The sequence below is a fragment of the Diabrotica virgifera genome, chromosome 10, assembly GCF_917563875.1.
Source record: "Diabrotica virgifera virgifera chromosome 10, PGI_DIABVI_V3a".
Lineage (NCBI taxonomy): Eukaryota > Metazoa > Arthropoda > Insecta > Coleoptera > Chrysomelidae > Diabrotica > Diabrotica virgifera.
The window spans coordinates 134,631,037-134,652,767 of NC_065452.1; the positions used below are offsets into that span (position 1 = coordinate 134,631,037).

The 21,731-nt window shown below is 33.8% G+C and overlaps 1 protein-coding gene across 20 annotated transcripts in view; it reads right to left on the reverse strand.

The window, feature by feature from the left end:
* The window catches only part of LOC114342206 (twitchin), a 159,817-nt gene that overhangs the window by 44,258 nt on the left and 93,828 nt on the right, over positions 1–21,731 (reverse strand). For 13 of the 20 annotated variants that reach the window (XM_050663424.1, XM_050663413.1, XM_050663418.1 and 10 more), the window contains 4 exons: positions 12,478–12,628; positions 7,663–7,727; positions 7,356–7,527; positions 6,409–6,545 (listed from right to left, as the gene is read on the reverse strand). In XM_050663424.1, the coding sequence (XP_050519381.1) occupies positions 6,409–6,545; positions 7,356–7,527; positions 7,663–7,727; positions 12,478–12,628 (525 nt within the window). Of the gene's footprint in view, positions 1–6,408; positions 6,546–7,355; positions 7,528–7,662; positions 7,728–12,477; positions 12,629–21,236; positions 21,276–21,405; positions 21,445–21,731 lie in introns of all 20 variants that reach the window. The other 7 variants (XM_050663425.1, XM_050663420.1, XM_050663407.1 and 4 more) reach the window with 2 other exon arrangements.

A 21,731-nucleotide genomic window follows, 5' to 3' on the forward strand; every position in this document is an offset into this window, starting at 1 on the left:
ATACGTGCAATGGGTTATGGGTTGGGATGCTAAACGAAAGTGGTTATTATTTTTTGTGCTGGTTCTCGTTTCTTTTGTTCTATCAAACTTTTATTTGATTTTATATTGCCCTTTAAATATTTTGTTTAAAAATTATAAATATGAAACAACCAGAAATTTACCGACTCATTTAGTGTTGACTGATATTAAAAGACCTATGATACAGTACCATTAAAAAGACTGTTTGGAATATTGACGAAGGCAGGCCTAAGTAAAGCATATGTCAACACTAAAAGGAACTAAAAGGAAATGTATATGAATGCAAAGTGTCGTTAAAATTGAGAATAAAATTTCAGACACATTTTCTGTCACAAAAGGTTTGAGACAAGGATGTTCTCTATCCCCAACTCTATTCAAAATATATCTTCAGGAAGTATTAAACAACTGGAGGAAGAAATGCACAGAGATAGGAATATAACTTAGGAACAAGTATACAACAAATTTTTTCTTCGCAGACGATTAAGTGATTATGGCAAAGGATGAGAAAGGCATGGATTATGTATGATTCGAAAGTTAACCGAAGAATACGAAAATTGGAGACTTACTGTCAACAGTAACAAAACGAAATATCTTAGAATAAACGACAAAGAAACGGACCAACAACTCTCGATTAGAGATATAAAAAAATGCGAAGAATTTAAATACTAAGGGGCAGTGATAGGGAAGAAAGCAACATAGAAACGGGACATGCAGCAAAAAATACAATAGGGATTAAATATGTGAAACTAAACTTATTACTTTGGTCTCCTAAAATTAATTTACGAACAAAAATGACAATCAACAAGAAGGTTATGGAACCAATTTTGACGTATGGATCTGAATGTTGGCAAATGACTATGGAAGAGAAAAAATTGGGAGTAGTAGAAATGGATTATCTAAGAAGAGCGTATCGGAGATCCAGACTTGATCACCCAAAAGAAGAAATAAGAAGAACAGGAATAATTTACAATACCGTGGATACAATAGAATCAAAACAATTTTTATGGTACGGGCATGTAATAGCTCCTTCCCACGGTCTGCGTTTCTACGGATCATCACGCACAGCCGACGACTACGGACAAGAACGCACCGCGGACAGAGGTCTTCCCATGGTCCGAGGTCCGCGACAGTCTGTGTTTTTGATTGAGATTGAACTACATATTTAACTTTATTCCTCGCTAGCGAAAGCACTGACGGTGTCACTCATGTGACTAATTTAATTTGTAATTTAATTTGGGTATTGATTACATTGCATTTCTCATGTTTCTTATCTCTTTCAATGTTTTCGTTAATAGCATACGGTGTGAAACGTGTAGTATGCACATTCCATGTAAATCAATAATTATACACATATGTGTTTTATTTTTAACAAAATGTGTTAAATTATCAACTTGTAAAATAAATCGTTGGCCAAAAACAAATTTTGGACCAACTTTGGATATGCTTTATAATAGCCCGGGAGGTAGTGTCAAATTTGACCGGAGCATTTTAGCATGGGTGTTTTTCTTTATTTAGTTAGGTGTTCCATTAACAAATGAGGTGTCAGCTGGCCCAAAATCGGGACTTTTATGTAAAACAAGATAAAATATGAAACTAGATGGAAAAGCCCTACAACTTATACGTCAAATATTTATCTCCGTGGCTTACATCCATCATGGCCTAAAATACCTAGCTCCTGGCTTTCACCCAGGAGAGCCAGGTTCCATTCCCCACGTTGGAAGTTTTTTTTGTTTTAAAATTGACATTTTGATTTGAAAAAGAATTATTTTTATACCACGTTTTTATTATTTAGGTATACGACACAATATAAAAAAAGTCTGTATGTCCTTTATAGCAGGGGTCACCAATTATATTCTCTGAGGGTCCGTTTCCAAAACCTATGACACTTTCGGGGTCCGGATTAATGCTGCCTGTGTCTGGTTGTTTTGATTCGGATTCTTTGCGGATTCTTAACAAGGAGACAAATCAGAAGGGTGCCGGGCAAAATTTTTGGGCAGAAATTGTTTAACAATTTTTTTTTTAAATTCAAAATATCACCTTTTTGCCCCCGAAAATATAGTTTCAGCATTTTTGAGTCATCTTAAATAAAACAGATCTTCATTTTTCTCAAAGTTGATAGATTTCAAGTTTTAAGCGATTTAAAATCTGAAAAATGCAAAAATAAGCATTTTCGAAACTTGAAAATTAATGTATAAATTATTATTTTTGAGGTTCTCAAGTGTCTAAATTGAAGTTTAAACTTAAACATTCAATTTCAATATTCTGATAAGTAACCGGCGCTTATTTTATTTTAGAACGTTGTTTTTAATTGTTAATTATGCGCGTCCACTTTCCCCGTAAACCGCCGCGGCGGCGCGTCGCACTATATGGTGCATATCGCACTACATGGTGCGTTGATAAATTATTTAAAAAACTATGTTCATAATATGTTATAAAATTTTAATAAATGTCAAGTACTTGTTGGGAATTTCTTGCATAAGTACTTATATGTATACGCACCATAAAGTGCGACGATTAACCATTAAAAATCAACGATCTATATTGAAATAAACCCCGATTACTCGTTAGAATCTTTAAATTAAATGTATAAGCTTCAATTTAGGCACTTGTACACTAATAATTAATTTAAACATGGGTTTTCAAGCCTCGAAAATGTGTATATATATTTTCGTATTTTTAGATTTTAACTCGCTTATGATTCGGAAACTATCAACTTTTAAAAAAAATCACAAAAAAACTTTTTTTTTTGTTCAAAAACACCCAAAAAAAACCTAAAACTACATTTTTCGGGGCAAAAACATAATTTTTAATTTGTTTAAAAAATTGTTTCCTATGTAAAAAAAATGTATAACCTGTATGAAGTTTGGAATGAGTTTAGTGCAACTGATTTTAATTAGGAAGTTGAGAAATTCATCTGTTAGCTGAGAGCTGTACTGATTCTTAATAAAGTTCATTCTTGAAAAAACGGCTTCGCATCCATAAGCTGAGCCTAACATAGATAGTACACAATTTCATGGCCAAAGATTTTCAAAATTGCAAAACACTATATTCTGAATGTATTCGCGGTCCGCACAAAACTAGCCCACGGTCCGGATGCTGCGCTAATTGGTGACCCCTGCTTTATAGAATCGTAAACTATGCATTTGATCATAATATGATGACCTCAAACAAAGTTGTTGTACATGAACCTGGGAAGGTTTTTGAGTTAATACGACCAACCTAAGTAATAATTATTTACGCAGAAACCACAAAAAAATATTGTTTATTAGAAAAAAGGGTTGTTTAGGTTGTATGTATCTTTTGGTTCTACATTATATAAAATTAAGAAAAAATAGTTTGTCCAAAAAAATAAAAAAGAATCTCGGGGGAGGGGGGCGTGAGCAACCCCGAGATTGGTCGCACCAACTCAGCAACCTTCAGGGGTTCCTGTACAACAACTTTGCTTAAGGTCATCATAATATAATCAAATGCATAGTTTACGATTTGTAAATAATAAAAACGTGGTATTATAAAAGTAATTATTTTTCAAATCAAAATGTCAATTTTAAAAACAAAAAAAAACTTCCAACGAGGGGAATCGAACCCCACTCGCCTGGGTGAAAGCTAGGAGCTAGGTATTTTAGGCCATGATGGATGTAAGTCACGGAGATAAATATTTGACATATAAGTTGTAGGGTTTTTCCATCTAGTTTCATATTTTATCTTTTTTTGCCTAAAAGCACCGGTTTTGGGCCAGCTGACTGATCATTTGTTAATAAGCTTTGGAACACCTAACTAAATAAAGAAAAAGCAGCCATGCTAAAATGTTCCGGTCAAATTTGACACTACCTCCCGGGCTGTAGTCCCCCATTCAATTAAATATAAACGCTGAATTCTTTTGAATTCAGCTAGCCCAAAGTGAAAGTATTCCCTTGTATCCGTTTAGATACAGGGGGCCTAAATGATCAAAGTTATTTGTATCTGTAGATGTAAATGATACAACTGGCGTTTAACGTGTTAAAAAATCATGACAGCGTCCGCACGGGCCCATAACGCATCTTTGATCTTTACCGATTTTCGACAGATCACCACAGACGTACCTGTGCTACCACGGACGACCACTTCCCACGGTGCGTGGTGCGAGCTGGTCTGTGTCCGACCGCGAAATTGACGATCCTGGGAAGCCTTTGTAACTACGGACCAGCACAGACGCGTCTGTGCTATCACGGACGATACACTTCCCACGGTGCGTGGTGCGAGCTGGTCCGTGTCCGTCCGCGATATTGCCGATCGTGGGAAGCCGCTATGAGGCGAATGAAAGACGAACGATAACCAAAACAGGCTTCAAAATAGGTTCCACGGAATAGAAGAATGAGAGGAGACAGGAGAATGAGAATAATGGGAGGTAGAGTTATAAATGAGGAGGAATGGACCGACCAAGTAAGGTAGAGATCGAAAGTGCTTGTACTATTAAGAGAAGACAAACAAAAGTACTGTAAGGTAGATGAACAACTTTGACATTTTATTATAAATAATCGTTTTTATCGTTTTTTGTGTTGAATTTAGTATTTGCTCAAAATATTTATGGGGCTTTTGATTTAAAGAAACAAGAGGAATCGTCAGCATCCCTTAGTTACATATTAAACATAAAGAATAAGAGAGGATAGTTTCATCCGACCTCCTTTTTTTCAAAATGGTGTAGTATTGGCCAGTCTGGTATTAATTCAGCCAATGAAGGCCTTCTTGAGGGTGTGGGATTCTACAAAAAGAAAACTGTAGTAAAGTATTCCATCAGTCGTAGCTCTTTCGTTATTCGGAGGTAAATCAGTCGAGTTATGGGTAAAAAGGAGATATACAAGCTAGCAAAAATGACTATGATAATTAAACAATATTGTTGTAAACTTGCTCTGAAAAATAATTGTTTTACTCCATATTTTTATGAAAAAGTGATTCAGTTCAAAATACCTTAGTACAATTGTGAGGTAACACTAAATAAGGAAAATAAGGGGTATTAGGATATAAGTTGAATTATCTCCAAAAAATTGAAGAGAAAAGTTTGAATATAAATAGAAAGAGTATTCCCTGTTAAGATAGACAAAAATGCCCTCTCCCAGAATTAAATTTTTTCATTTTGTTACGTTCTAAGTAATTAATAGAAAATTAGACTCAATGCAATTTTAACCTACCACCCCTCAGCCTCCTTCTATCACAAAAATGTCATTTTTTTGTTTTTATTTTTTTCAGATTGGATGCTGTCCATTTTCATTGCTGTAAATTTTCAAAGAATTCACAGAAATAGTTGAGCCTTTTACAAAACATGCTTCTTTTATATAGACCAGTAGGTGAGTGTACATAACCGCAAAATGCATTTTTTTACGAAAAAAGCGTGAACATTATTTTGGAGGTGGCTGCAGTTCTAATTTTTTCTTATTTTATCTATTTTATCAAAAACGATATATCTAATTTTTTCTAGATTTTTCTGTAAGGTGTGCCACTTGGTTAAAAACCCAGAAAAACTGTTTATGTATAGACTTCAAAATAGATCAAATCAAGATTTTTTTATAGGTTATATATAATTTGAAGTAATTGAGTCCTTTATGCCATTCAAAAATGGGAGAAACACGTTCAAACCCTCCAAAAACGTAAAGATTTCGACGTGTTTCGCCCAGTTTTTAAATATTCTAATGGAGTTAGTTTCTTGAAATTATAATATAAGCTATAAAAAAACCTTGTTTGATCTGTTTTAAAATCGATATTTTTTTTTTAGAATTTAGATCAAACCCCCTAGAGAACCAGTTTTTCTGATTTTGAGGGTGGCGTACCTTAGAAAAAGTATGAAATAAATTAAAAATATAGTTTTTGAAAAAAATCACAAAATAAACACATAATTAGATCTGCAGTCATCTTTAAAAAAAAGCTATACCCTTTTTTCGAACAAAAAGCAAATGCATTTTGAAGTTAAGCAGGTACACTCAATTTACTGGTCTATAAAAAAATACACATGTTTTGTAAAATCCTGAACCATGCCTGTGAATTTTTCGAAATTTTTAAATTTATTGCATCCCATCAAAAAAATAAAAACGAAAAAATGACGTTTTTGACGGTGAGGCAAGGGGGAGAATGTAGCGGGTTAACATTGTGCAAGTCTTATTTTTTAATCACAGAACTTTAAAAATGAAAAAATAAATGTAAATCTGGCAGCCAGGGCCTATTGCCTTTCTTAACGGGGGGTACCCTTTAATTTTTCTAAACAGTATTTTATTTAAATACAGTCCTCTATCATTTTACACTTTATGATCAATTGGACTGAGGCAAAATTAAGCTATTTTCGTATGAACTGAATAACATGATATATTTTTCTTATATAAAAAAAATTGTCATAGTAGTACTACTACCGGAGTATAAACTTACCTTTTCGACTTTTTTTAATGCTGGCACTGGTTTTTCAACCTCTTTTAAGTCTCCCCAGTTGGGGTCTTCCTTATCCTTATCCCATTTGGCGTACTTTCTCTTCATGAGCATAGAACGGAAATCAACACCTCCAGCACCTTTGTGTTGAAAAAAAAGAGCAGTATGAGAAATTTGTCTCAATTTATTATCACGTGGGTTCATATTCTTGCCGAAAGGAGTATTACATAGAGTAAGAAAATGGTTTCATGACATCTCGTAACACGACAGTTCGTCACCCCACAAATGGTAACGGCGGCAGTTCGTAATGGCACCAATTCATAACTATACATATTCGTAACGGTACAATTCGTAACGCAACATTTAATTTTTTTTAGCGAATTTAGTATTACTGAATTTATACAAAAATGCATTTTGCATATATTGCTATACTAAAAGTAATAATACAGTTTTTATGACCACTTTTTTTTAAAGATATTTCACACATTCTTTTTAATATGACAACTAAAGAATTTTTTTCCATTTTTTAATCTTGAATTATCATTTTAAAGGAGTAAAACAAAGTGTGATAAATAATGAAACAAATAAATACAGTTTATTAATAATGTATTTACTATGTATTAATAATTAATACAATTTACATTACTAGGTTATATTTATTTAAAGATATAATTTTAAAAATTTATTTCTTCACGAAATATGGAATGTGTAAAAAAGTTTATTCTGATGCTGGTTCCTTAAATTGATAAACGTAATTTCAATTGAAACTGTAATAAAAGTTAGTTTCCACGTTGACAAAAATAAACAAAATAATTAAATTTCGACGTTACGAATTTTATCGTTACGAATATGTGTAGTTACGAGCTATTGCCGTTACGAATTGTCCGTTACCATTTGTGGGGTTACGAGCTGTCGCGTCACGAGATGTCTTGTCAAGAAAATATACTAACCAGCTACGAAGAGGGTCATTTCAGCGGAGTCTTCACCATGGACGTTGGCTATGACAACTTTATAGGTACCCTCATCATTGGGCTTTACCTTTCTAATGCAGAGTGTGATCAAGTTTGTTTCACCATCGGTTACAAATCTGAATCTACCACCCTCAATAAGTTGAGTCATACCCTGTAATAAATAAACGATTGAATAAAAGGCTTCAAAGAAATTTTTGCAGATGACCCAGCCCTTCTTAGTCCAGAATTGTTAAAAGTTTCTCCAGTTATTATATGGACAATTCTTAATGAACTGTATAATACAAACCTTATAGAATTTGAATGTCGGTGGTGGATCACCCTCAACTTGGATAGTAATGTAAGCAGTTTGATCTGAAAAATATTAAAATTAAAAACCAATAACTGCAAAATGTATTCGGGAAAAGATAATTCGCTCAACCGGAACAAAAGAGTCACAACTCAAAAAACAACTTTTTTCAAGGGAGACAAAAACTAAACTGGTAGCCCAAAAATGAATAACCATTTTCAATTTCGTTGCAAAACGAAAATACAGCCGAACCATATTCTAGTCCAATCAGAGAGTGCAGCAAGCACCTCTACCGGTTTCGAAACTTGTTAGTCTCTATGTGCCTCCTGATGAGAGACTAATAAGTTTCGAAACCGGTAGAGGTGCTTGCTGCACTCTCTGATTGGACTAGAATATGGTTCGGCTGTATTTTCGTTTTGCAACGAAATTGAAAATGGTTATCCATTTTTGATTTACATTTACTCTGATTGGAGTACGAAGGGAACCATTCTCGTTGGAACTTTACCGCGCTGAGCAGATGGGACGTGATTAAATTGTAGAATTCCCTCATCTTCCTTAGTCTCAGCATCCGTATGGCTTGCAAATTGTAGAAGCCTCGGAGGCGTAACCAGAGAAGGTTCCCATTGTATTCATTCTGGTGGGATGTAGAATAGCATTATGTTGTTTTATATGCCATTAGAGTGAAAACTTAGTCTTTTTAAACTGGTAGCCTTTACAAATAAGAGGAAGCTTACTGGACTGAGTAAGCTGAAATTATTTGGAAAGGTACTGGATAGAACCAATAAGGTTAAGTATCTAGGGGTAATCCTGGATTCGAAACTCATTTGGAATACTCATATTACCAATATAACCAATAGGGCTAAGCGACTCTTCTGGAACTGCAGACGAGTTGTAGGTAAAACCTGGGGATTGAAACCAAAGATGATCTGTTGGTTATACACATCAGTGATATGACCGATAGTCACTTATGGGTCAGTACTCTGGGGGAGAAAGACGGCTTTGCAATCTTGTGTGATCACTCTCACCACCCTACAAAGACAAGCGCTTCTAAATATAACAGGAGCCTTGAATAGTACAGGAACGGCTTCATTAGAGGCTATCACAGATCTCTCTCCGCTGGAATTATATATTTCGGCGGTAGCCTTTATGACCATCCTGAGACTCAAAGCAAAAAATACTTGGAGGCCGAATTGTGTATTGAATAGCCACACAAACATTACTGGGACTATACTTGAGGAATCCATCTTTATGATGAACTCAGATATGATGACACCAAAACAAATCTTCACTGAGAAGATTAACACAATTATACCATCTAGACAACAAAAAGTCCCAAATATTAATGGGGACTTAATATGGTTCACTGATTGATCTAAAACTGACCATGGTACTGGATTAGGAGTCTTTGGGCAAACATGCAACTGTAATAAATCTTACAGCCTAGGTCAACACACAACGGTGTTACAGGCTGAAGTTTTTACTTTGGTGGCCTGCATTGATGAAATCATTGATGAAGACCCTAAAGCTAAGAGAATCAACATTTACACAGATAGCCAATGGGCTATTCTGGCTGTAAATAAACCTCTCACCAAATCAAAACTGGTGAGAAACTGCAAAGATATCCCCAATAACCTGGCAAAAGACAATAAAGTGTCTTTAATATGGGTGCCGGGTCATGAAGGGGTGTATGAGAACAAACGAGCAGATATGTTAGCGAAACAAGGCTCGAGAGAAACTTTTGAAGGCCCAGAACCTTTCTGTGGCCTCACTAAAGATGCTATGAAAAACATGGTTCAGAAATGGCTGATAAAGAATCATCAAAATAAATGGAGAACCACTCAAGGGCAAATCCAGACTAAAAAAATAATCAAGAATATTGATAAAAAACTCTCGAACAGTTTGATGAACCTCAATAAACGAGAGATCAAAGCGGTCACTGAAATGGTGACTGGACATTGCCGTTTAAGAAATCACCTATACAAACTAGGTAAGGTGAATGAACCATGGTGCAGAAAGTGCGAAATGGAAGAAGAGACTGCCATACACATACTACGCTATTGCAGTGTGCTAGGTGATGTAAGGCAGGACTTAGGTGGTCAAATGAGGTTTGAACCAGAAGAGATCCTAAAATTACCAATAAGAAAACTGTTGGCCTTCGTTGAGGCCACAGGACTTATTAAAGTTTAAGGAGAAGAACAGGGTTTGGTACAAAGGTCTTATAACCAAGTGCTAGAGACTAACGAGTCTCGCCTGAGTTAAGAAGAAGAAGAAGAAGAAAAAGAAGAAGAAGAAGAAGAAGAAGGGAGACAAAATAGATTTTTTAGATCTTAATTTAACTTTAAGTTTTAAACAGTAAAGCGCTGGTTTCCTCGAAAGCGGCACCGACAAACAGCGACCGTAGCACTGCGATGAATTACGTCAGATTACGGTGAAAAATTCAAGGTTCTTCACTACGGCAATGGAATGTGCAAGCTCAGCAAGCGGTGGCTTCCAACGCATCCTTGGAAACCAACGCTATTATTTTGCATGGTACAGTTTTTTATGATGTCATTCATCGCAGTGTTACGATCGCAGGTTGTCGACACCGCTTTCGAGGAAACCAGCGCTTAAGTGCTAAAATTTATAAATTAAGATCGAAAACTATGATATCTGATTTAACAAATAAAAAAGCGTCGGTGATGTGACAATACCTCCTATCTGCTTTTTCATGAATTTTGTAAGAGAGATTTCAAACTTTGTTTATGGCCACCTCCTGTTTTCATATGATATTTTGTAACTTGTTATGTAGTAAATTAACCTTTTTATATACTAAAAAACATGTTAAAACTTACATATGAAAACAGGAAATGACCCTAAAAAAAGTTTGAAGTGTCTCTTACAAAATTCATGAAAAAGCAGATAGGAGGTATTGTCACATAACCGACGGAAGATACAATTTTGAGTTATGTCTCTTTTCTTTTAAAGTATTGGTCACTTTTTTAAACTTTAACCCAAAATACCTAGGATTATCTCTTAAAATACAACGGTTTTTGATATGAATAATGACACTCTCGCCATCTTACGAAGTTGAAAGTAAACATCTTTGTAACAATAATTCATGGATTCGACCGTTACTTGATGGAAGTTCATTTTATCTAACAATAAAACACATAAAACACTGAAAACGTTTGTTTTCTATACTTCCACAAAATCTATTACAACTATGTGACTACAGGTGTTTCGGCAGAGTGATTTTCTCAAGTGATTTAGTTTACAATGGTTTGCCTATTTAAAGTCTTTAACTGAAGAGGTTGAGGAGTGGGGAGCTGTTTGTCTCGAGTTGGTCATTCAGAATTATATCTGTATTTTTCAATTTATTAATTTCCATAGATTGTAATAAAGATAGCTTAAGGCCTTTATTTTGAATATGTAGAATTTGAAACTGTTCATTAAAAGAATGATTATGATCTAGAAGGTGAAGTGCGTATGTAGAAGTGTCTGTTTTTCTATTGTTGAAAGCCCTTTCGTGTTCTGCTATCCGTTTGTCAAAAGTTCTGCCAGGTTGACCGATGTAAGTTTTTGGACAGTCATCACAAGCTAGTTTGTAAACACCACTCTGTAGTTGTTTTCTCTTTCGGCTCTTATTGTTCTTAATATATTTGCTAGTTTTGAAAGCTGGTGTTATTCCTTCCTTTTTTATGTATCTCGCTATTTTTGTTGTTATCTTGCCAGTATATGTGATAGAGCAGAAGGTACTGGGTTCTTTCTGTGGTGGTGGATAGACTAATTGGAGATTGGAGATCTCCGTATATCATAAACCTACCCATACTGACACAACTACATATACACAATTTATCATCCCATCCTACACAACACAAACTAGCAGCCTACCATAGCATGTTACATAGACTGACAGAAATTCCCATGTCAAAAAGTAACTTCGAGATAGAACTGAACATCATTAAACAAATAGCAGTAAACAATGGCTATAACGAACAAACAATTAACAAAATTTTAAACCAAAAACTCCATAAGAAAGCTCTGAAATTAGTTTATCCACCACCACAGAAAGAACCCAGTACCTTCTGCTCTATCACATATACTGGCAAGATAACAACAAAAATAGCCAGAACATAAAAAAGAAAGGAATAACACCAGCTTTCAGAACTAACAACAACTTAAGCAAATATATTAAGAACAATAAGAGCCGAAAGAGAAAACAACTACAGAGTGGTGTTTACAAACTAACTTGTGGTGACTGTCCGAAAACTTACATCGGTCAAACTGGCAGAACTTTTGACAAACGGATAGCAGAACACAAAAGGGCTTTCAACAATAGAAAAACAGACACTTCTACATACGCACTTCACCTTCTAGATCATAATCATTCTTTTAATGAACAGTTTCAAATTCTACATATTCAAAATAAAGGCCTTAAGCTATCTTTATTAGAATCTATGGAAATTAATAAATTGAAAAATACAGATATAATTCTGAATGACCAACTCGAGAGAAACAGCTCCCCACTCCTCAAACTCTTCAGTTAAAGACTTTAAATAGGCAAACCATTGTAAACTAAATCACTTGAGAAAGGCACTCTGCCGAAACAGCTGTAGTCACATAGTTGTAATTAATTTTGTGGAAGTATAGAAAACAAACGTTTTCAGTGTTTATTGTTAGATCTTTGTGACACTTTTTCTGGTAAAATTATAGGATTTTTGGAAACAATTTAACAAGATAACTGGAAATATGAATTTTTTTAGTTGTGTCACTTTTCTTCTGGACGAGCGAATTGTAAATTTTATTCTGGAATAAAAAACAAAAGTTGCTCCTCACCTTCAACTGAGGAGTAATTTTCTTGGACATCGACAATTTGAGGTGCTGCTCCCTTTGGACCGGAAGGTTTCAAAGGAGTCGAGGGTTTGTTCACGAGATCCTCCAATTCAGCTAAACTTGGTCGACGTACGTCGGAGCTCGGACGACGACGCTAAATTTGAAAAGTTTTGTTAAATCATCAGCTATTGATTGGCGTGAAGGATTGGCATAATGACAGATTTTTTGTGCCTACTCGTCATTAAGGGGTGTGTGTTGTAGTGAGTGCGGGAATCTGAAGTATACAGGGTGAAAGACAAAAACTAGATGAAGAATGTATTGCTAGACATCAATCTTGAAGTTGGTGGGCAAGAAATCTTTAAAGGCGACTGGTAATGAATCAGTGGTATAAAATTTAAATCATTTTGTGAATCTTGGGTGGAAATGTACAATAGTACAGTTTAAAGAAAAATACTTAGACTTTGTTTTTATATATGTTATGATTTTAAAATAGGTATAGAGTATAAGAAATTATAACAAATAGGCAAATAAGCCGAAAACTATATTTATAAAAATCAAAACGAGCTTTATCGACGTAGAACAAGCGTAGAAAGGATATTAAACTTATTAGAAGGAATATGTATTATTCTGAGTATTCTTTGAATACAAATATATGAAACAATTTATGAAAGAAGCTATTCAAAGGATACATACAGGGTAGCGAGAATGTATGGAAACACGGTAATTTCTCGGAAACCGCTACAACGATTTGTATAGATTTTGGTGGGTAAGGGTCTATTAATTCGGCCGATATTATAGTGGTAATTACATTGTTGTCAAATCTTCCGTTTTTCTGGAAATCGAATGAACTTTCTTATTTTAAATGGAACACCCTATATATTTTTTACGTTTTGAAGTCCTTAAGAAATACTGATTATTTTTATTGTTATATTCCCTATACCTATTTGCCGTAGTTTCAGAGTTATTACTATATTTATTTAAAAAAAAGAATGTGTGTGTACTTTGTACGCACGTAAGAAGTTATACTTCTAAATATGATTTCAATGAAATAAATATATTTCCGAACAGTTTATTTGTATTTTATTTAAAGATTAGATTAATTTTTACTTACTACTTTCCAAATATTTTTATTAAAACAATACCAAAAATTAAAAAAAGATTAGAAAACACCAGGATTCGAACCGGGGTCCTCTTGATCTCCAGTCCAACGCTCTACCACTGAACTATACCCTTTTGATTATCCGGGCTACAAGATTTCTCAGACATAGTGACAAACAGACGAAGTGAATTATAAAATACTTTAAATATTACTTATTATCTTATTCCCGAGGTAGACAAGTCCAAATATACAAAAATTATAATAATAGTTATTTATGATATAAATGTTAAAAGTACAATTTTAAGGCACGTATGTGAAAGTTTCGTGTGAAAGATTCGCTTCGCTCATTCTGTAATTCACATGAGTGCCTTAAAAATTTACTTTTTAACATGTACCTATATCATACAATATTTTTTATACAAACGTCTTATATATCAACAATTATAATTTATTCATTCTCAATTACAGGACAATACCTACAAAAACTTTTACTTGAACTTACTGATATTCCATTTTTATATTTTTCTTGACATTACATCAAAACTGTCTCTACTGTCAATACGTAAATCAGAATAACATCTACTTTTATTTTTGTATATTCTAACAAATTTTAATAGTTTTTTTCTACAAACGTGTTAAAAATGCAATACAGTTTAACTTAAATTTTAAAAAACCTTTTAAACCACCTTTTTCAAATTGCGCAAGTTGTATTATTAATATCTATTAATGTTAATAAATGGAATATAAATATTTTGACGTTTCACAATTTGACAATTCACTTTTAACTGCAGTGCCTTAAAATTTTTAAAGCACCGGTGCTTTAAAGTAGCATTTTTAACGCTCCTATGGAGTGCTATAAATTGCATTTTTAACACATTTGTAAAAAATATATTTAAAAACACTAATATATTCTGTCCCCACCTTTTCTGGACTGATAAATACATAAATTAAAACATTTAGTAACGAACTCCATACTGCCTGTGTGCGCATGCGCGCAGATTAATAAAATTTCACCCTCAATGAAATCGCGCCTAAAGAAGTATAACTTCAAAAAAAAAAAATTAGACAAATTATAAAAATTAATTTTTTTGGGCCGAGTAGACATTCTTTTACGTTCTTTGAATCATTGCGGACAAAAAAGGTCTTATGTAATTTTCTTCTAAAGTTAATCGTTTTCGAGTTATAAACAATTTAAAACTGAAAAAAATCGAAAAATGACGATCCTCTAATGAAGTAAAAACTATTATTTTTGAAACTACGAAGAGCCTAAATTTAAGTACAAACTTTATTGTATCAGATACCGATAAGTGATTTGGTATTATTTCATTTTAAAACATTGTTCTTTAGTTGTTAATGCAGCCCGATCTCCCGTCCTTTGATACGTCCATTAAAAATTATTTAAAAAAACAATATTTTAGAATAAAATGTGTTAAAAGTTCTTATGGGGAGCTGATAGCACAAAGTTTGAACTTAAATTTAGGTACCTCTTAATTTCAAAAAATATTTTTTTTCTTGTATGTATTTTTAAACCTTGAAAATCGTCATTTTTCAATTTCTTTCAGTTTTAAATTGTTTATAACTTGAAACAATTAACTTTACAAGAAAATTACAAAAGACCATTTTTTTCCCTAATGATCCAAAGAACCTAAAAATAATGTCTACCCGGGCCAAACAAATTGATTTTTATAATATATTTTTTTTTATAAATGTAGCAATAACTCCGAAATTGCGGCATTTAGGTATAGGGAATATAACATGAAAAATAATCAGTATTTCATGAGGACTTCAAAACGTAAAAAACATACAGGGTGTTCCATTTAAAATAAGAAAGTTCATTAGATTTCCAGAAAAACGGAAGATTTGACAACAATGTAATTACCACTATAATATAGGCCGCATTACCCACCAGACCCTTACCCACCAAAATCTATAAAAATTGTTATAGCGGTTTCCGAGTAATTACCGTGTTTCCATACATTCTCGCTACCCTGTAGAAAGAAAATGATAAAGGGAGGTGGTAGCATGACCACAAAAAGCAAATTTAAATAGCTGTTATATCTAAGAAATAAAATCCTTAAGACATGGTTGAAGATAAAAGGACCAACGAGTAGAAACACAAAGGAACATTAGACATATGTTGTGTGATGTATAATGGTTCAGACGGGCTGCAAATCGCCAAGCAGCTTGATGACGTGAGATCAGGTGGCTCACCGAAATTTTCTGTTAAACACAAAATAAACCTCACTTCCCTGATATCTTTAGTATACTGGGTCGTACTAAAGTTTTCACATAGTGGATTTCCACTTAAGCCATCTTTTTTTACTGCATTTTTATCCAGATTTAAGTAATACAGCTCTAACTACCTTTAAGGAAAACATTTACTCATCCCAGATGCCTAGGGTACAAAAAGGACTCTTTTCTGAGGAACTATGAGGAACAAAAGGAGTTCTGAGGAACTACTTCTGTATTATCGATCCCTAGGTGACTAGGATTAGGTTGGAGTGCCCCCACAAAATTTTCTTACATATCTGGATGTTGGGATTTCTCTCCAGGACCGTCTTGGTCTACTTTTTTTTCGGTCTTTTCTTCTAGTGGGCGGAGTCTATTTTTCTATCTTTTTGGCCATTTACTTTCTCTGCAGGTATCCATACCAGTTTAGCCTTTTGGCTTAAATTGTGTCTATTATGTCTAGATCAATTTCCATTTTTCTTCTATCTTCGTTCCTCATTTTATCAAGTCTAGTGAGCCGGTAACATCGGATCCAAGAGTTTCCAGGGCCTTAATTTTGTATTCGTTTCTTTGAATTATTTCCTAGAGTTCGATGCTTTACAAGACAATTCTTTCTATTATTGTTTTATAAATTCTTCTTTTAGTTTCTTTTGTTATTTAATTATCCACAATAGTCTAGTGGCTGATCTTTCTTGGGCGATCCTGGAATCTATTTCTTCGTTACTCCCTGCTTTTGATGTTATTTGAACTCACTCACGTATTTGAAGGTTTCAGTTGATTTTATAGTTCTCATTTCAATTTGTAGGCTTTTCTCTTGCATCTAAGTACTCGGTTTTTATACATATTAATCATGAGGCCCCACTTGGTGTACTCCTCTTAAACTGTTCTAAGCATATAGTTTATATCGCTCTCGTCTTCAGCTACAATGGCTTGGTTATCAGCAAAGTGTATCGTGTACAATTTCTCGCCTTCGAATGCAATATTGCAGCACTTTCTTCTCCATGAGAGCGCCTTATTCAGATATATTTTGAAGAATGTAGGTGCTATGTAGCAGCCTTTCTTTAGACCCTTACTAATAGGAATTTCTCTAGTTACTTTGTTTCTAGTTTTAATATTTACCGTCATTTTTTTTGCAAAGCTGTTGTACTTCATTTATATATTTTTTGCTTACTTCTTGTTTTTCTATTGCTAACCAGAGCATTGAAAGTGATACACTATCGTATGCCCTTTTGAGATCTATAAAGATTATATGAGTTAAAAGGTTATTCTCAATAACCTGCTTTAGAGAACATAAGCTGCCCATACAGGATTAGCATGATTTTTATTAGCTAACTTACCTCACCTCACCTCACCAAGCTTCTTTCAAACTCATACCCGATTTGATAGTAAGGTAAAAAACATGTTTAAATTGTATTAGGCACATATAATTATTTAGCATTTGGCGAGCATTTATTAATCATATCGCAGAATTAAACAAGCGCATTTTTTGTTATCGCACATTTAGCATTTGGATTAAACATATATTGCGAGTATATACACTGATAAAATGTACATATTGGTGCTATATGTCATTATATGTCATTTTCGTAACTATTCTAAACATATTTTAATTTTTAAGTAAGTTTAAACCCCTTGCACAGCAATCCATTAGCACAAAAATATCAAAATAAACACAAAAATAATAGGTCTTGGGCCCACCATTAAAAAAAATTACCTTCCTCATGAGACTTTTTTTATTCAGGTATTTATGTCAAGTTGGACAAATTTTCTATTTTGGATAATTTTCGGGAGGGGGGCATTTCGTAAATATGTATAGAGGTTTCTAAACTTTGTTGAGTCCGACAACTGGGTACCCTTAAAAATTTGTCGGACAATATTGCAAGTTAATAATTGTACATATTTTTATCAAACAATCTTTCAAAAATCAGCTGTGAGGGTATACAATTTATGACAGTTTATGACGCGTGCGCCCCCCATGCCTATTGATGATATTATGATTTTTAGCCAAATTATGATTTTTTTGCAGGATTGTTTGATAAAAATACTTACAATTTACTGGTAATATTGTCCGACAAATTTTTAATCGTATTCCAGTTATCGGACGCACCCGACGCACCAAAGCTTAGAAACCTCTATTATTTACAAAACGTTCCCCCCTCGAAAATTTTCCGAAATAGAAAAGTTGTCCGACCCGAGATGAATAACTGAATAAAAAAGTCTCATAAGGGAGGTAATAATTTTTTTAAATGGTGGGTCCAAGGACCATATCGAGAGCCACTGAAGGTTGCAATTTATTGACGACTTGTTAACTATTTTTCTTTTTCTATCATAAAAGATGTCAATTTAAAGTAGATGTTGAATTTGAAGGGTTTTTATTTGTTTAGTGTGATCAATTTGGTGTCGATAGGCGATAAGATATGTAATCATAGTCTCGTTTTACTGGCTTAATTTTTTTAACACAAGCTTCATATGTTATAAGTTTTGACGTTCGTCTTTCAGTAATGAGTATATTACACATGTCGTACAATATCAGTATTTTCTCTACCCTAATACTAACGATTGACTGCCATTTTGTGTTGTCATTTTCAGTTAAGATTGTGCCCCCCCCCCATTATTGCTCTAGTTTTCTTCTTTACATTTGGGTTATATTTTTTGTTGGGTTCTGTCTTGTTTGTCCTACAACCTCTGGCACATCTCTCATTTCCATCTCCATCTTTTTCGGTCGGTCCATTCCTACTCTCCATTCTAATACTGGTCTTCCTCTCCTTCTTCTTTTCCATGGAACATAGGTTGAGACCTGTTTTGGCCATCGTTCGTCTTTCATAGGGCTTTTCATTCACAGTCATTTGTTTCGAGCTTCTGTCATATGTCATCTAATATTAATATATCTACGCCATACGCCTTTGGTTTGTATCATTGGTATATGCCAATAACGTATGACGTAGATATATTAATATTAGACGACACATGTCTGAAGCTCGAAACAAATGACAATCGATGAAAAGCCCTATTCGCATTACATGCCCTTACCATAAAGGTTGTTTAGATTCTATTGTATCTACGGATGTCTAAATCCTCCCTTTTCTTCTAATTTCTTCATTTGAGATGTGATTAAATCTGAATATCAGATACACTCTTCTTAGATAATCCATTTCTACCACTCCTACTTTTTTCTTCTCTTTCATCGTCCTTTGCCAACATTCAGATCCATACGTCAAAATTGGTTCAAAATTGGACTTGTAGATTGCCATTTTTCTTCGCAAACTAATTTTAGGATACCAAAGTAATGAGTGTAGTCTTTCTATCACATTTCAGCCCTGTTGTATTTGCTGCTGGATGTCCCGTTTCGATATTCCTTCCTTCTCTATCATTGTCCCTAGTTATTTAAATTCTTCGCATTTTTTATATCTCTAATCGAGAGTTGTGGGTCTCTGTCTTCGTCGTTTTCTCTACGATACAGTAAGGTCTGTTTTTATGTGGATTATTTTAATGCGATTTTAAAGTTATGCGGTTTGTATTTCATCCAAAAATGTCTATTATTAACAACTAGTATAATTATTAATATTAACTATTGGGTATATTAACAATTTGGGTATTTCCTTTGTTACATGATGTAGCATGAAGCTATTACATCAATCTGTATTTAAATGTTTAAGTATTTAAGAGTTTTACATGTTACTGATTTCAAGTTGCAGTATAATAACAGCACATTTTGATTTCTGGATTGAAACATTTAATTAGGTGTAGTAAAGTTTTATGTTCCATTAGAAGAGGTTTTTGCAATCTCAATATCGTTAGTCTGCAATTTTAATTTCTTCTTTAAGATTTTATTTGGCCCAATGGAGAAAAAACATCAAAGACATACAATTTTTGGTGGACAAACGTCTATCATTTTACGTGATTTTAGAAAACTACGGAATGTATTCCTACGTTTTCAATGCAAGTAAAGTCTTTTTTATGCGATTCTTTTATATGCGGTTTTCTGTAGAACGTACCCACCGCATAAAACAAGACCTTACTGTATTCCGTAAGTTTGATGGTGAGTACCCAATTTTGGTATTCTTCATTTAACTTTTGAATCATATAATCCATGTCTTCCTCTTTGTTTGCCATAATAACTTGATCGTCTGTGAAGAAAAAATGTGTTATGTACCTGTTTCAAAATTCTGTTTCTGTGCATTTTCAGGAAATGCGTCTGAAATGTTATTCTCAATTTTAACGGCACTTTTTGCTTTTATGTACATGTTCGCTATAGCGCTGATGTATGTATTACTTAGGCCTACCTTCGTTAATATTTTAAACAATCTTTTTAAGTGTACCGTATCATAGGCCTTCTCTATGTCAACAAAAATTAAATGAGTCGGTAAATTTCTTGCTGTTGTGTTCTCTACAATTTGTTGAAGTACAAATATATATCAACACAAGATCTGCCAGCACGGAATCCACTCAGATCTTCTATTTTGTCATATTGGTTTTCGATTGTTTTCTTATCAATCCACCATACAACCTATTGAGATCCAAACTTGCGTTTATTGCCCAAAAGATTTCACTTTGTTTGAAGAAGTTTAGACAAGTTTTTCACTCTACATAGATAAAAATATATATCTACCTTCTCTTCTTCTCCTTCTTACCGTACCGTGTTCTATCCATGGTACCTTCCTTTTGAATCTTTCTCTATTTAATAAAATAAAAATGTATACCATTTTTATTCAGTTGCAATGCGAAGGCAAAACAATCTTATTTTTCACTTAGAACAGGGAGCTCAGTCCAACACTCTGAATCGACGATTTTCGACTCCTATTGGAGTCATCATCGGAGAGGCGTAGGCCTGCTGCTCTCTACTCGAAGTGACCAAACCATGAAAGTTTATCCCCACATTGCAACTGACGTGTATGGATTAGGTGACTAGCGTAATCTGGCAATTGAAAGGTAAAATTTTCAATCCTAATAGCAACATTAATAATATTGAAAAATATTAAAAATATTACTAAAAGATTTTTAAATTGAAAACTTATTGGTCCATTTCCTTTCTCTATTTCTTTGGATCGTTTACATCAAGCATTTCGGTTTATGACAATTTTGGATAATTTCGGAAGCTTTTGTGTTTCAACTGGTGCACCAGAATAAGTGTAATGATGAAACGTATTATCTTCGCAAGACAGAAAGTGTACGTATAAAATGAGTTTGAGTGAGAGAATTGTAAAATGTGAGATATTTAACGTATAATAAAAATTGCCTTCAGGTTGTCTCTTGTAACATATAGTATTTTATTCACATTTTCTAATCTATACATTGATATTAAAACAATTCTCGAAAAAATCGACAGAAATTTGTAATATTTCTAATCTGTATCTACGTTAGACACAAACATAGAGATATTATTGACGTTTTTAAAAATGTCAACATCGGAACTAAAATTTTTTATCACCCTAACCTGGTCGTCAATAACTCCTGGCCGTCTCCCGGTTTTTTTCTTTAAATAAAAAACAGAAGACTAAATACATGAACAAAACAGAACAAAACAAGCAAATGAAAAAGACATTCTGTTAAATTTTCCCCACCCAAGGTCAGTTTTGTGTTTTTATCTTTGACACAAATCTCACCTTTGGATCTAGCACTTCCCCAGGACGTAATTTTCCTCCCTGTGGGCATAATAATAAAAATAATATCTCCAATTAACTGTCAAATGTAAAATATAACATAGTTCGTGTATAATGACAAAAGGAAAAATAACTATAACATTTGAAAAATACACTAACCACGAATTGCTTTTCTCATAAAAACCAACCAACAATTGTCTGTCTTTATCTATATACAGCATGTGTAGTTTTAAATTAGATATACGTCTTATAAATGGCAACCCTGCATGCCGTCGACTACCAGACGGTCCCCACTTCCCACTCTAAGGCTACGGCTCCACGGGCTAGAA